A 15756-nucleotide genomic window follows, 5' to 3' on the forward strand; every position below is an offset into this window, starting at 1 on the left:
TTAAAAATATCACTTTTGAATCTAAGGGACATATCAACTAAATACATAAGTAAAAAAATACTTATAAAACATATAGCAGATAAAAAATATGTACTTCCAAATGTAATAGTAATAGAATAGATAAACTTTATTTTATAGTCTGATTTTATGTCGTACTGTAAACCACTGTCCCAAGTTTGTTGACGTGTTAGGTGTTAGCTGACATGCTAAGTCAATCACTTTTGTATGTGCCTCGCACTAGTCAGGATCCTTTAATGTAGAGCTTGTCGTTGTTTGCTGCATATCATATATTTTATTCGTTTATTGTTCCTGACATAAACCAGGCCTTTAGTTTTCTCCTTTGACTTGTTTCAAATTTGTCATTTGCAGATCTTTTAAACTTATTTGTATATTGATATAAAATATTTATAGAAGCAAACGCTTACTAATGTAGCATATTTTTGCACGGACAAATCCATGACATGATATACTTCTGCAAGTGTTGGCAAATTGTGTAAAGATGAATATTTGAACAAAACAAGTGACAATATGTCTTTTTAATATCATTTACTGAAATTAGTATTTGGTCTGTTTAAATTTTTCCACATTTGTTTTTCTTTGTTCATCTCTTCCTCTGTTCTTAACCCGATGAATGAAAGACCAAATAAGAAATATGATAAACTCCAAAAGTTCTGTAATGGTCAAAATACTGGCTCCAAGAAACAGTCCTAGTTGTCCTCCTAAGTTTGCTGCAAAAAAAATAATTAACATGATTTGAATTGATATCACAATATCTACTTTAAATCAGAACATCGTTTATTTTTGTTTCTTTTTCAATAGTTTAGTTAAATAAGTAAATTGATAATTATCGAGAGTATCATCTGCTTCGAACCTACTGTTTTGACTTTTTACTCTTTTTAAATATTCAGAATTTGTATATTTAATAAAAAAAATAGCTTTCATTTTTATGATTCACAATAATATTTTGTAATTAGATAATTCCGTTTCAAGTTATCATGTAAAACAAGAACAGCAAAAACGGAGGTACAACCAGCACTACTTACTACTTACTCAGCATCAGAATCAAACTCCAGCTCGAATTGCTCAGTCAGAATATTTCTGAGTATGTTTTTTTTTACCTTTTAGTCCTTTAATTTTTTGTCTTGTTTTATATATGTTTTATGTTGTCACATACACGGGAAGCAATGTCATTGCAATTTTTTAAGCCTTAAATGGTTCGAGGAATATCGTAGACCTTACCAAATATGTCTCCAGCATTTTCATATTTCGCAACCTGTTCATTGATTGTGATCGACAAATCTTTGAAATAAATCCGGATGAGTGCAAAATTTGTCCTGAAAGGAAAATCAATAGAAAATAATAATGCATAGACGAAGACAGAAAATCGGCTATCCAAAAAGGTATTGTACTGTCGGATTAATTCAAAGTATAACACAAAGAAAAACGATCCACTGGTAGCAAAGAAAAATGATGGACATGAAATCAACATTCCACACAATGTCCAGTTGTTGTTATATTTGGTAGATACAGATTTCACAGGAGGTTTACTACATGTAGTATAAAGTCTTTATTACAAACATATGCTGAAAACATATTATGAATAAATAATGCATTTTAAATATAGTTTCTTTCATGAATAAAACGTGTAGTTCACATTTATGTACATTTATCGATATTACGTTTGTTATTTGATGTTATAAAAGTAAGAAAATAATCGGATAACATACAACAAAGATTCATGACACAAACAGTTATTATAATTATGTCAGGAAACCAGGAAAACAGGATGGTAAGAAATCATGGTAGTAAATGTTAAGTGCTACCGTACACCTTATGTCATTGGTTGTATTAATGATATGGTGAGATAATTACAGCTTTGGACTGAATAATCACAGATGCCTTGTCATTCTGTTTTGCAGCAAAACATGATGACATTCTATAAGAACACAACATCTATCAAATATATGTATCATTAAGAATTAATAATATTCATTGTAATAAATTGTTTGTAATTATACTGCTCTCTTAGGGCGTCCTTGATTGACAATACAAATATTGTATTGTATTTTATGTTCTAATAAATTGTATAATCGAGTAGAATTACTTTAATGTTCAACACTTAAATATAATTGTATAATTAAGATAATGAATTCTTTGACTTTTTGTATTGGACGGTTTGGATATTGTACTGGTTTGTAAATATCTACCTGATCAACCATTCGGGGAAACCACTTATTGCAGAAATTTGTGATACAAAGAATTCGGATGGATATGTTCCAGTTGAGAATGAATAGTCATATGTTGTATAATGGCATACTTGGGGACAATCGCATGTTTCCTTATGGTATGTTAGCAGTAGGTGCCCTGAAAAAAAGTTGATTCAATGATACAATGTACACTATAAGATAGAAAACAGCTAGCTTCAGTGATTAATATATTTTATTTTAAATCGGTTGAGAATAAGCTTCTCTTATTGGATAAAAAAGGGCCACATGACATTCATTAATCTTCAGTAATAAATTCCATCGGTCATTAACAGAACAAAACGGACCAGAAAACCGGTCGTTAGCGAATTTTTACATGATAATGACCGGTGGGGCGTAGTTTCCGTCTGTCAATGACCGTTGGGGCGTGGTTTCTCTGTTAATAACCGATGGGGTGTGGTTTCTCTGTTAAGAGAGATGTCCCTTTTATAATAAAACATTTTTCTGTTTGCAATATTATGTTTAAGTTGTTGAATTGTTAACCATATGTTTTGGCAAATTATTAAATTATAGAGAACTTGATTTAGTATTCATATACTGAAAAAATGCACTAAAATGAATAGCAGTATTACTACGACTGGTCTTCACTATTTGCCATAAAAATCTCGAGTTTGGACATTTTGAGTTTATGAGAATTTCAAAAAAACATGTTTTCTCAATTAAATATACATAATAGTTTTTGAAGAACTAGCCATAGTCGTGATATATGGACTGCCCGTAGGACAGTGGTATTGACTGTGACAGCGATAATGACCTCGTGTTCGGCTCAGTCATTAACACTATCTTAGTCAATACCACTGTCCTGTGGGCAGTCCATATATTACGATCACGACCAGTTTTTCAAGAACTATTATGTAAATAAAACACTTACATTGATAAGTTATCATTTAACATGTAGTATTTCCTCTTTCTGGTATTATTAACTTCTAGGTCTTTTTATATAAATTGTATTTTGTATAACAGGCATTTCAATTTAAGGACAGTGTCTACTTTGACGATTCGGTTAAGGCGATAACTATAGATTATCGTTGATTATCCCAACGAGATTGATTTTCTCGTTTGAGCCGGCCGCACAGCGAAAGTGGGAAAAGCAATCGAGTTGAGATGACCAATGATAATTTGTTTATCTCTATTTTATCTATGACGATGTTGTCAATTTCATTAGCAACGCCATGTGCCTTCTTAGTTTTAACGATAATTATTCATATTACTCGACTCCGCTGAGAAAGGAAATCATGAGTCAGCAAGATCAAATGAGAATTTCGTAAAATAGCGATAAACATAGATACATAGACACTCGAGGGTACAGAGTTCATGGAGTAAAATAGAAGTAAAATGAATCGTTTCATGACATACATAAAAACGCAATGATACACATTAAATGGGTGATAAAACAAAGCAAAGTATTTACTTACAGAATGTAGGATTTGAGCATGTCTGGTAATCGTGGTAAGAACAATATGGGCCATTTCCTGTAAAATTTAATGATAACAGTTTTGATCTAAAAGTTTGACAAAATATAACCTGATTCATTACAGCTCTACTGAGACAAATTAAATTATACATTAATGACAAATTAATGTTATTCGCAAATTCATATGTTTTGAAAAAAAGGCGATTTCTTTGCAATTTTTAAGACTGTATTTGAATGAATACGATAAAGAACGTAGAATATAACTATTGTTTACTGCTTGACTGTAATGTTGTAAAGTTTAAAAAAAAAATACTTGAAGACAAAATAATATTTTTTTAAACGAGATAAAAAAAATAAAAAAATGTTAGCTACTCCATACACTAACGAAAGACCAAAGTAGAGTGAATTTAAGTTTTAATGGTTAGGATGCAACTAAATAACATACATCCCAAGATGTTATATCAAACACTAAAACACACAAGCTGGGTAATATTTTGAGTCAAATTGATAAAAATCAAACGAATTAGAAGTCACACGAATTACCGTTCTAAAAAAATAGATAATAACTTTCAGCTTATGCCTGCGTTTTTATAAATGGAGATATACATAATAATCAAGAAGAATTTTTTCGTCTTTAATTTCGTTGAAACGACGTTTTAACACATAGTTAAGAAATTGTATTTGACATAAATGCATCTTATATATTCCGTTAAAGGGACACTAGCTACGAGATAGATAAAAATAATCAAATGTATGATTTGTTATGTTCAATCATTAATGAAAGTGAAATTGTGAAATTATAAATCGCTTTTAGTAGCATTTTGTCAAATTAGACTGTTAAACATGTTTAATGAATTATTCACTTGCAAGTGAATAATTCGACGTATCTATGTGAACTTCAACTGAACCTCTCACATAGAGATGGATAAAGCATGCAGTGTAAGTGTTCGGCCATTTAAAGGAAAAGGATGTCATCATTGAAAGGTAAACAAAGATTAATCATTTTATTGACGATTAGATCCACAAAAGAACATTATCATACAAGGAAAAACGAGGATTGTTATATGATAACAATTTATAACAGGAAATTTAACAGACCTAGAAAAATCCAATTGCATTATTTTTATTTCTATATGTATGTCTATATCGCTTATATGACAATCAGAAGTATTCGGAGATCAACTCGATGCATAATGAGATGGCGTTAGGAATAATATACACACAAACCGAAGTTACATATCAACCAGCCCATGCCCTGTAAATTAATTGTTTGAGACGTTTTGTAAATTGTATAAATGTTTTACATGGTTATAAATAATATATATATATAAGAAGTTTAGCCAAATTGGTGAACATTAATTTGACAGCTAGTGCCCCTTTAATTCAATTTAATCTAATATACCGAAATGTATTGACTACATAAACAAATATCCTCAAAAAGAGGAAAGTGTTATCAAAAGTTGAATCGGAGACACGTGACTTAAATATCTTTTATTTCAATATGCATACTATCAAAAGATAACATTTACTTGCTGAGCTAAGTGTTTTTTTCTAATTCAAATCCGTTGTCGTATGCTAAATTAAATGACATTTTCCAATTCATATCCGTCCAAAATGTGGATGGTATTGTGCATATGGCACTTGAATGAAACCATCTACATTTGTAAGATAAAGAACCGTAGTAACAACGCAATCTAGAATTCTTGAATTTCCAAAATTCTGTGCCATACTAAGTATTGAAGTCGTATACGCTGAAACGATAATATAGTATAAAACCGAACACTGACTTGACGTTCGACGACGTAATAATTGTCGTCGATGGGACTGATATTCTAGAATGGTTAGCTTATCCTCCGGGTTTTGTATACCTTTTTGAGATACTTTAATCCATTAAGCACCATCAGTTTGTAAACTGTTTGAGATAGCTTTATGACATTTAGTGGATCTAAGATAATTCGTTGTACAGAAAATCTAGATTAAGATCTAGAAAAGAAGGTAATAAAAGATCCTTGATATTATTTTCAATTGACTGCACATTTAAAATATAAAACTATGTTTGTACCAAAACCAAAATAGGACATTAACAAAAAAGCAAAGGTCAATCAAAAGTTAAATATTATTTAGTAGAAGTACGCTTCGGACGCATAGAATTTAAGACGATTGTTATCAATATTTGTTTTATACGGTTATGTTTACCTTTTGACAAAAAATCTGTGCATCCACATTTATGCTGAATTATTTCATTCCAACATTCCTGATAACATCTAGAGGAGCTGTAATCGGGTTTGTTCACGCATGTCTTGTTTCCAAAAGCCGTATATGGGGCAGGTAAAAACTTATACTTGAAACAAAGAAAATTCTGCATTATTCCTGACTTGACTTTTAATATAGAAATGAGGAAAATTATATAAATTTGAAGTATCCTCCTTACTGTAGTTCATTCAGAAAGTTTGGTGTGCATATATATAGCTTTATCTTTTCCTAGAAGTTAGCACAAGTCATGTGAACTGTATTTTATGACAAACATTAAATTTTCAATAGTCAAATTATCATGCAAAGCTCAAATAATACGCTGATTCAAGTTAAAAAAACTCAGATTTCGTAATCAGGATTGTTCTCCTGATACAAAAACTGTTACTCTAAACACTTGTATTTGGTTTAAATGACAAATGTGTAGCCTGATACGAGTGTTTCTTTTTGTCTCGTATTCCAAGAGCTTTGAATATCAGAATTATTCTGATCTATGAATTATCCGATTTGTTTAATTTCATATTCCTGATTGTTGCATTTTGTCTGAATGTCGACTCGCATGGCGGTGGGGGGGAAAATAGCAGGAGAGGTTTACCCTATCAAAGCATCTGTTTCTTTCGAATTTCATGCGATTTCATCAGTGTTTTTGTGTTACTCTGATTTGTATTTCATTGATGCATATGTGTGATTTCATACCGTTCAAATGGCGACAATTATTATTTAACCTTAATTGACTGTTAATATATACGGTATGTTAAAACAAAAATAATCCATACCGTTTTTAAGCTATCAAATTTCCCCAAACATAGAATAGTTCTGTTTTAACCAAAACAAAGTGCGTCATAACAGAAATTCCTCTTTAAACTTTGTTATATAGATTTTTACAATAATTGTTTCTGGATAATATGTTATCCATTTGTTATAACTATTATTTACGTTTTCAAGATTTGAAATTCTTTTTTCCGATTTTACAAGGGCGGCACTTTCCAATACTTATATATTTAACAAAGCTCTATAAACGGATAACATTAAGCACATCGGAATTATCTCAGCCTGTTCAACCGATTATTTGCAATGCAAACATGTTTGACATCGATTGACAAATAATATTGAGAATTGAACTGGAGAATGTGTCAAAGAGACAACAACCCGACCAAATACTTATTTACAATTGACAGTTTTCATTTTTATGTTAAAATTAAAAAAATATAATTCTACATTGAAAAGCAATTATTATTCTTTTGTTATAATTAAATGTACACACATCTTTCCTTCGTATTTCAATGAAAGCTTCCGAAGCAGGTTTAATAACAAGTCCTTCATTTGTCATGATTGGTTCTACTCGATGGTCATGGACAGCTATCTAAACAAATAAAGTATTTCTTATGTAACATATGTGATATAGAAATGGCTTACAAGTACCGATTCATATAATTGAAATTGCAGTTTTACTGAAAAATATATGTATGAATATCTGTTATTTTTTATTATTTTTAGATTATATTCGTAGCCGCCTTTATCATTTCATTTATATAATATTCTAAAGTTTAATTCCTCGGTTTAAGTACTGGAATTACTTACTTTTACTCCTGATGAAAGGGATTGACTGAAATAGTCAAAATAAGTCATAACGTTAACGTACAATTGTAGGTTAAATATAGCTCCATACATAGCTGTGTATTGGGAACCATCCGAGTTGAATCTCAAACATAATCCCATGTCGGTGTACACAGGTGATAATGCATCCTTCAGTTGTACATTGTCAAATAGTGAAAGGTAAACTGATTCCCATATATTTTTTGAGTGATTAAAAAGGTCTTCTTTGGTTTTTGCTTCAAAATATCCTTCCTCTTTATAGAATGGGTCGCTCCAGTTGACTTTTTGACTAAACATGTACAAAGCACTTGTAGTCATATAAAGGTTATTAGTTTTGACATCCTTTTGCATTCCTTCACTTGACCGCGGACTCATATTACAAATGGTAACCGCCGGGAAAGATAACTTTTCTTCAAGTTGAATGTAGGTATTTGAAATAGTTGGGTAACTGTAGTAATTCTTCAGTTCCGCAATAACTGTGTAAATCAGAAATACAGCGCATATGAGCCAAACTATTATCCAACAAATACTGTAAAAAAATAACAACATTGAGTTTGCAATAAACGCACTTGATGTTTTAATAATGTTTTTTTTTTTTATTTATCAATTGTTTAGATCAGAGTATATGTATAGACCCTTTAAGTTTATATATCAGAATTTACTTGCAGTAAACCTCTAAAAACAGGTTTGATGTTCCTATGCTTAATCCTTGAAAACATAAATATACTCAAACATTTGACAATGCTGAACTTTACAGTAGACACGAAAATTTTGAAGTGAATATTTTTCTTAAGACAACATGTTACCTTCGTATCAACTGTCTGGGGTTTTGTCGCTCAAAAGTAATTTTATTCAATCCATGAAATCCGGTTGTCTGTGTAAAGTTTGTCCATATGTCTTTTTCAGAACAAGAGTCTTCATCATTGTGTTTTTTGTCTTCTTTTCCCACCATTTGTGCACCTGTTTCGTTCATGATAGCTATTTTCATTTCAATTTGACTAATTTAGAAAAGTTATCTACGTCAAAATTGTTAATGAAATTAACGTCTATAATCAAAGTAAGGCAAATAAAACGGATGAATTGAATGCTTTCTCTATGTTAATGAAAAAGAGTTATTTGATATTTGAGTATTTACGCTATCGATTCTGGTATCCCTATACAAATAGTTAGTATTGTTAGAACAGTTATAGAATTCTTTCGTGTTTATTCTTTTTTTTCAAAATCGTTTCAATCATTTGATCAAAAGATTAATGTTTTTTATTGACTGGAGTAATTATTAGAATGATCAAGTTTGGCACTATTCTAGCACTTCGATTTCTACATTGGTGGCTATACTATAAATTAGTCTGTCATTCAGGTCATTATTCATTAACAACTTTAAACACGTATTACCTTTCTAGATTGTATCCAAATTTAATTAGAAAAACATCCTACTGATGAAGCTGCCAATAAACGAAGTTCATGCTTAGGGTCAGAAACTGAATACATTTGACTAAACCTAGACCGATATGGATGACAATCAGTGTCTCATTTAGTCGAATCTTATTTTATGGACAATAACTTCAATGAGAAGTCTTTGGTCAGTTTTGTATGTAGATCACGTTATGTTGGTCATTTTGGCATTCGAATATTCCTTTTCATCTATAGTATTTCAAGGTAATGGCGAAAAATGTGAAATTATGTTAGAAATGTAGTGGCAGAATAAGTTTTGTTTGATTTCCCCGAAAATTTCAAGGCTAGTGTATGTCAGTCTAGTCAGCCAAACATCTGTTTCGTCAATTTAACACGTTGTAGTCATGTTTTTCATTTGTGAAAAAGAACACTAGGACAGTTTGTATAAGACATGTGATTTATCATTTCTGTCAAGTTTCAAATGTTTTGGGTATGTGCTTACAGAGAAGAATTCGCTAATAATTGTGTATGTCCATAAGGATAATTTAACTTGTAAAAAGACATAATAACGGAATTTAAAATTCGAAAAAAAACCAATGCAAAAAGGATTAAGATGACCTCTACCCTGTACGCTTTATGCTTATTGGACCTGGACCAAAGAATCAGGGAGGTGAAACGAAATGGTGAGGTTTAAACCACCCCTTCTTAAATTTAACGGACGATATCACGTGTTGATTGACCGTTATGGAATAACCGTTTCACAGATTATATCGGATATGTTCCTTATGTCGTAACTATAATCCACTTCCCATTTCACCACGAATTTGACCTACATAATTAGACGATTTACTGGGTATGCAACAACATGAGCAACACGACGGGTTCCGCACGTGGTGCAGGATCTGCTTACCCTTCCGGAACACCTAAGATAATCCCTGTTTTTAGTTAGGTTCGTGTTGTTAAGTATTTAGTTTCCTATGTCCTGTCTTTTGAACTATTATTTCTCTGTTTGTCTTTTTATTTTTTAGCCATGGCGTTATCAATTTATTTTCGATCTATGAGTTTGACTGTCCCTTGGGTATCTTTCGCTCCTCTTTTAGCATTTAATGTCATTGTCTCTAAAAAATCACCTGTAAAATGTTGTTTTTGGAGCATTTTTTTCTTCTCAAACATAGTTCTACAATTTTTTAACTCCTCTAATGAGTATGTATTGACTTGATAAAACAAAACTACGGATGGAAGGTATGCAAAAGATGACTGGATGGATACTTTCAAATCATATTAAGGTATGATGTTGACAAACACCTCTTAATAAAGCAATATTGCATATATTTATTTACAAATCAGTTCATTGAAATGATTAACATTTTACTAGACAGAATTTGCTAAATGTGTGATCTAAGAATACGGCTTCAATAGTTGGTATAACAATTTCATATTGTTTTTAAAACAATGATAAGGTGTAATACTACCTTTGTTTTCCCTACATAAGTAGTTTTTATAATTTACAAGATAACCAATCAAATTTGCACCCCCTTTTGTCCTATGTACAGGCTGTAGTAACCATGTTACCTCAAGTTTCAAAATATTCCATAGAAACCTCGATTGCGAGATATATGTTCATAATGTTTTTCTGCAATGAAATGTAGGAATAATTTCAACAATTGTCACTTTCAATTGAATATTTTTTCGGACCTTTTTTTCGTACTCAAATGGACGTGACGTACAAAGATTTGGTGGTATTATTACACCTTCAATATTTCCAGTTTAAAGTATACATAACTTGTAACTCTTCTATTACAATGTATCCTGCAATCAGCCAACTATTGTACATGTAAATGTTTGCCTTATTTGTACATGACCAACTAAAAGTCTCCTGTTGCCCGCTACATGTTGAGCAAGCAGTAATATGGATATTTTTTATTGAGCATCAATTCATTTTGGGGACCTCTTCGCGGTACGCGTTTCATTTATGTCATTGTATTTGAAAAAATATTTGAATTTCAACAACTAACGCTCAATGTTTAGATTGCAGGCAATATAAGTACGTTGTCGGAAATATATGTATTTGTAAAATTCAACATTGTTATATCAATGACGATTATTTAATTGGTATTAATATTGATTAAGTTATCAGTAAATTAAAAGCAAACTAAATATTATTGTTATATACATATACACATTCATGGATCTTCAAACTGTCGATACTTGTATCTTGGCATTGCACAAGGTCATGCAAAAACTAAAGAATGATGAAAAGCCTAGGTGACATCAGGAGCTTCGGAAGATTGAGCAGATCCTGCTCCACAAGTGATGCTTGTCGTGTTTCACATCGCAATTATACAATTTAGTGATGTAACATTTGGGTAATTCGACGGTTTTGTGGTCACAAGTAAAAACAAAACATTGTGTTGATGCTCTTATTAAGCCACTTTTTAGCTTTGGATAGACGTTTTAGTTATTTAATTTTTCTTCATACAAGTTTCTATAAGACCATTCACAACAATGAATAAGTTATGTAGACTCTAAATGTCAACTAGTATTAAAACATTTTTAACTGAAAAAAAGGGACTTTCTATAGTCACAAAAAAACACAAGAATTGAAACATTGAATGTCATCTCAATTTTATTATTATACTTAATCATCAACAGTTATTTTTACTTTTTAAAAATGTTTGTGTCAATCGTTTCAGCTCATGAAATTAAAAAAAATGTTATTCTAATGTACGTCTGATAATCACAGTGAATGAAAATCACTGATGGTAAGGCCCAAAGAGTTGTTTGCATAGTTTAAAATCATATTCTCATGTGTCATTGGGGAAAAAACAAGCTTGTCTCCTTTAATCGTCTTGCATGACTTGTAAATGGTTGCTTTTGGGAGTATTTCTATGTTTAAACATAAATGGATAAATATTAAATAACAAAAATACCGAACTCCTAGGAAATTAAACTCAAAATGGAAAGTCAGTAATCAAAATCTCAAACGTATCAAACAAATGGATAACCACTGTCATATTCCTGACTTTGTACAGGCATGTTCTTAAATAGAAAATGGGGAATTAAATCTGGTTTTATAGCTAGCCAAACCTCTCACTTGTATGACAGTCGTATAAAATTTCATTATATTGACAACGATGTGTGAACAAAACAAACAGCATAATACATGAAAAACTTCAAAAATAGGAGTACAGCAGTCAACATTGTGTTCTTATCATAATCACTATAAAAACAAACAATTGAGTAACAAACAAAAAAAATCACAAAAAAAAAACATATATAAAAAATTATAAAGCACAGTAGCGAAAACGAAAGACAAAACTACAAAAAATCACTATAGCGCAATAACACAATGTTTGGATTTAAAAGTACAGCGCAAATGCATATATGTAAAAATGAAACAAAAAAAGGCATATATATACAAAGCATATTAGCAAAAATGAAAGACAAGAATACAAGTCTTTTACCCCCATAGAACAATAACACAATGACGGGATGTAAAAGTAAAAAGCCACGTCAATGGATATCACATAAAACAGACTAAACAATAAAAGTATCATTAAAAAAAAAAGAATATCATAACAAGTTATATAGATGATAAACAACGTCAGTACCAAGAATCTTTACTCCAAGACCATCATGAATTATTTGTGAAGTTGGTACAGAATATTTACTAACAGGGTCTTGGTACCTTCCGAGAAAAAGTAATAAATGTTCTTTGACATACCATTGGTTCATCAAATTTCTACTCAGACACGGGTGAGATTTTAAAAAGTAGCAACTGCAAGCTATATACCAGTTGAGAAAAATATATATCTCATATGCAGGTGAGGTTGGTGTATTGCTACTGAGGTGGTGGAAATTGATAATTTGAAAATTAAAATCGTCTTGTTTGTCATAGATTATGGTATTGAGCTAACCGCGTATGTCAAAATTGAGTTACAAGTGTAATAAAATGCTTCGCTGAGCTTCAGCATATGAAAAAATATAAAATTATGAACCCCCTTAAAAATTTGGTACCCCTATACTTTTAACCCCCCCCCCTTTGGAGTAATTACCCCAAAACTCTATTTCAGCCTTCTCTTTGTTATATGGAGCCTGGTTGTGCAATTTTAGACAGATTCATACTCATAACACTAGTTATCGTCCGGTAACGAGCAAAATGCTTGTGTTTTGCTCATAATTCCTTAACGTTTGGGGCAATCACCACCAAACTCAATTCCAGCCTTTCCTTTGTAATATGGTTTCTTGTGGTACATTTTCAGAGAAATCCATACACTTACACACAAGTTATTGTCCAGAAACTACAAACATGCTTGTTGTTGCCCCTAATTCCTAAACTGTTGGTACCATAACCCCAAAAAATCAATCCCAACCTTCCTTTTATGGTATCGGACCTTCTGGTAAAATTTCTTAGAAATCAATTTACTTAAACTAGTTATTGTCCGAAAACTAAATGTGTCTTCAAACAACACCAACGCTGATGCCACCATCGACATCATAAAATTATACTACGCAAAATTGGTTTTTGTGGTTGTATGAAAATAAGGCACATGAAGCCGTGTCTGTTGTTTCTTTTATTTATAATCTTGAGGGATATATCAATGGCTGTACCAAATAAAGGCAACAGTAGTATACCGCTGTTCAAACTCATAAATCCATGGACAATAAACAAAATCGGGATAACAAACTAAAACTGAGGGAAACACATTAAATATAAGAGGAGAACAACGACACAACACTACAATGTAACACACACAGAAACGGACCAAGTCAGGAATATGACAGTTATTATCCATTCGTTTGATGTGTTTGAGCTTTTGATTTTGCCATTTAATTAAGGACTTTCAGTTTTGAATTTTCATCGGAGTATTTTTGTGATTTAACTTTTTAATGGAATCCAATCAGAAAAGTTTGGATTGTTAATGGGAAGAACATCATCAATATACCTGAATGTGAAATTAAATTATCTGGCTTCCTTGATCTACTTGTTTTTGACAAGCGTCTGACGGAACTACGACTCATACGAAAATAAGAACAGGTCGGCAAGGAGAAGACAGTTCCAATAATTAGTTTAAAATATCTACCTCTAAATTCATTTAATATGTTGTCAACAAAAACCTCAAGCATACTGATCACTTGTTCCTCTGTATAAATGGTTTTACCTTTTAGTTTACTATTAACAAAACATGCCGCATTGTATCCCAAAATAATAAATTTATACTAAATAATATATATATGCTTCCAATCTTATGTCTTTTTCTATTTCATTTTAGGATATTTTGTCTATTTTTTATAAATAGTACAAAGTAAAATCACAAAAATACTGAACTAAGGGGAAAATCTAATCGGAAAGTCCATAATCACATGGCAAATTCTAATAACAAAACACATAAAAAAATGAATGGACAAGAACTGTCATATTCGTGACTTGGTACAGGCATTTTCAAATGTAGAAACTTGTGGATTAAACCTGGTTTTATAGCACTAACCCTCTCACGTTGATGGCAGTCTCGTCAAATTCCGTTATATTTACAATGATGCGTGAACTTAACAGACATAATAAATAAAATAGTCAAAATATGGGTACAGCAGTCATCATCGTGTAGCAATTTTGAAAGGAACAATTTAACAGAACACAAAAACATCTATCTATAAACACATTCATTGATTCGCGTGTCTGACGTCAGAAAATTTTATACGTCACATATACTTGTCGTTCAATGTATATACAAATAACTTTACAATTTCACATAGGCAATGTTAGCATACAGGGTAAAAAAATCAAAAGTATGTATTGACTATTTTTGATAAATAGTATAAAGTAAAATCACAAAAATACTGAACTGAAATCTAATCGGAAAGTTCATAAAAAGTATGACACTGAAGCTGAATGATTTAATCTTATTTCCATAACATTACAACAACAAAAAAGATTGTATCCAGTTGTAAAGAGATGGAACATTTCTCAAAACTGATACAAATTGTTTTGAGCAATTCCAATTTCAAGAAGGGGCGCTAATTTTTAATATCTTCTTTTTTTCACTTCAATAATTTTGACATGATTGTGAACAGAAATCTTTTATATAAATTGTATTTATTAATTTTAGGAAAAATACATGTTCTTATCATGTATGTTCAAATACCTTACACTATTAAATAGCAACAGAATGTGGACAACACAAATAAATAAGACACAAGAAAAACCACGAATAATATTCATGTTAATTGTTACAAGCAAATTAATGATAATTGTAACTTAAATTAAGCTAAAATATTGACTCTATCAGATGATTAAAACACAGATTTGACAAGTTAAAAAGGCCCCGCCTGCCTTTCTATACATAATGTGTTTTCTTTCCTGATCGTTGCAACCGTTTAATTCGAAATAGTTAATAATGGAGACATTATTTACGAAATAACTGCATTTAGTGTAGATCAATTAAGGTTGGCATTTCCAATAAATACTCCCACCATTGAGTGGTATATTGTTTATCATAATGTTATTGTATCAGTAGTTGTAATCTTACTTGACAAAACTAAGGATTGGAATGAAAGCATTTAAATAAAGTGTAGGAACTGTGATATCAATACACATCTTGTACACAATTTTATTCAATAAGTTACACAGCATGAGATACTAATAAAATAATGTCCATATTGCAACCCGCTGCTTAAATTTAAAAATAACTTTTTCGCATTAATTTATGAATTTTATATAAATTTTGATTTGTAAAGGAAATATTTGCAAGTGAATATGTAAAACAAAGTAGCTGTTCAAACTATCATTCTTAATTCAAGAGAAAATAGCAAAAGTTAGCAGTTGGTGGTTTCTGCAAGTCA

The 15756-nt window shown here is 31.0% G+C and overlaps 1 protein-coding gene across 1 annotated transcript; it reads right to left on the reverse strand.

Moving 5' to 3' along the window:
• Positions 1-555: 555 nt before the first annotated feature.
• Positions 556-8523, reverse strand: LOC143067218 (bile acid-sensitive ion channel-like). The gene is made up of 8 exons (XM_076240319.1): positions 8331-8523; positions 7510-8053; positions 7193-7291; positions 5875-6019; positions 3680-3736; positions 2208-2364; positions 1240-1334; positions 556-728 (listed from the first exon to the last, which is right to left on the reverse strand). The coding sequence occupies exons 1-8, from the start codon at positions 8510-8512 to the stop codon at positions 556-558; spliced, it is 1452 nt and encodes a 483-aa protein (XP_076096434.1). The 5' UTR covers positions 8513-8523.
• Between the last annotated feature and the right edge of the window lie 7233 nt (positions 8524-15756).

This window comes from Mytilus galloprovincialis, chromosome 3, assembly GCF_965363235.1.
Source record: "Mytilus galloprovincialis chromosome 3, xbMytGall1.hap1.1, whole genome shotgun sequence".
NCBI lineage: Eukaryota > Metazoa > Mollusca > Bivalvia > Mytilida > Mytilidae > Mytilus > Mytilus galloprovincialis.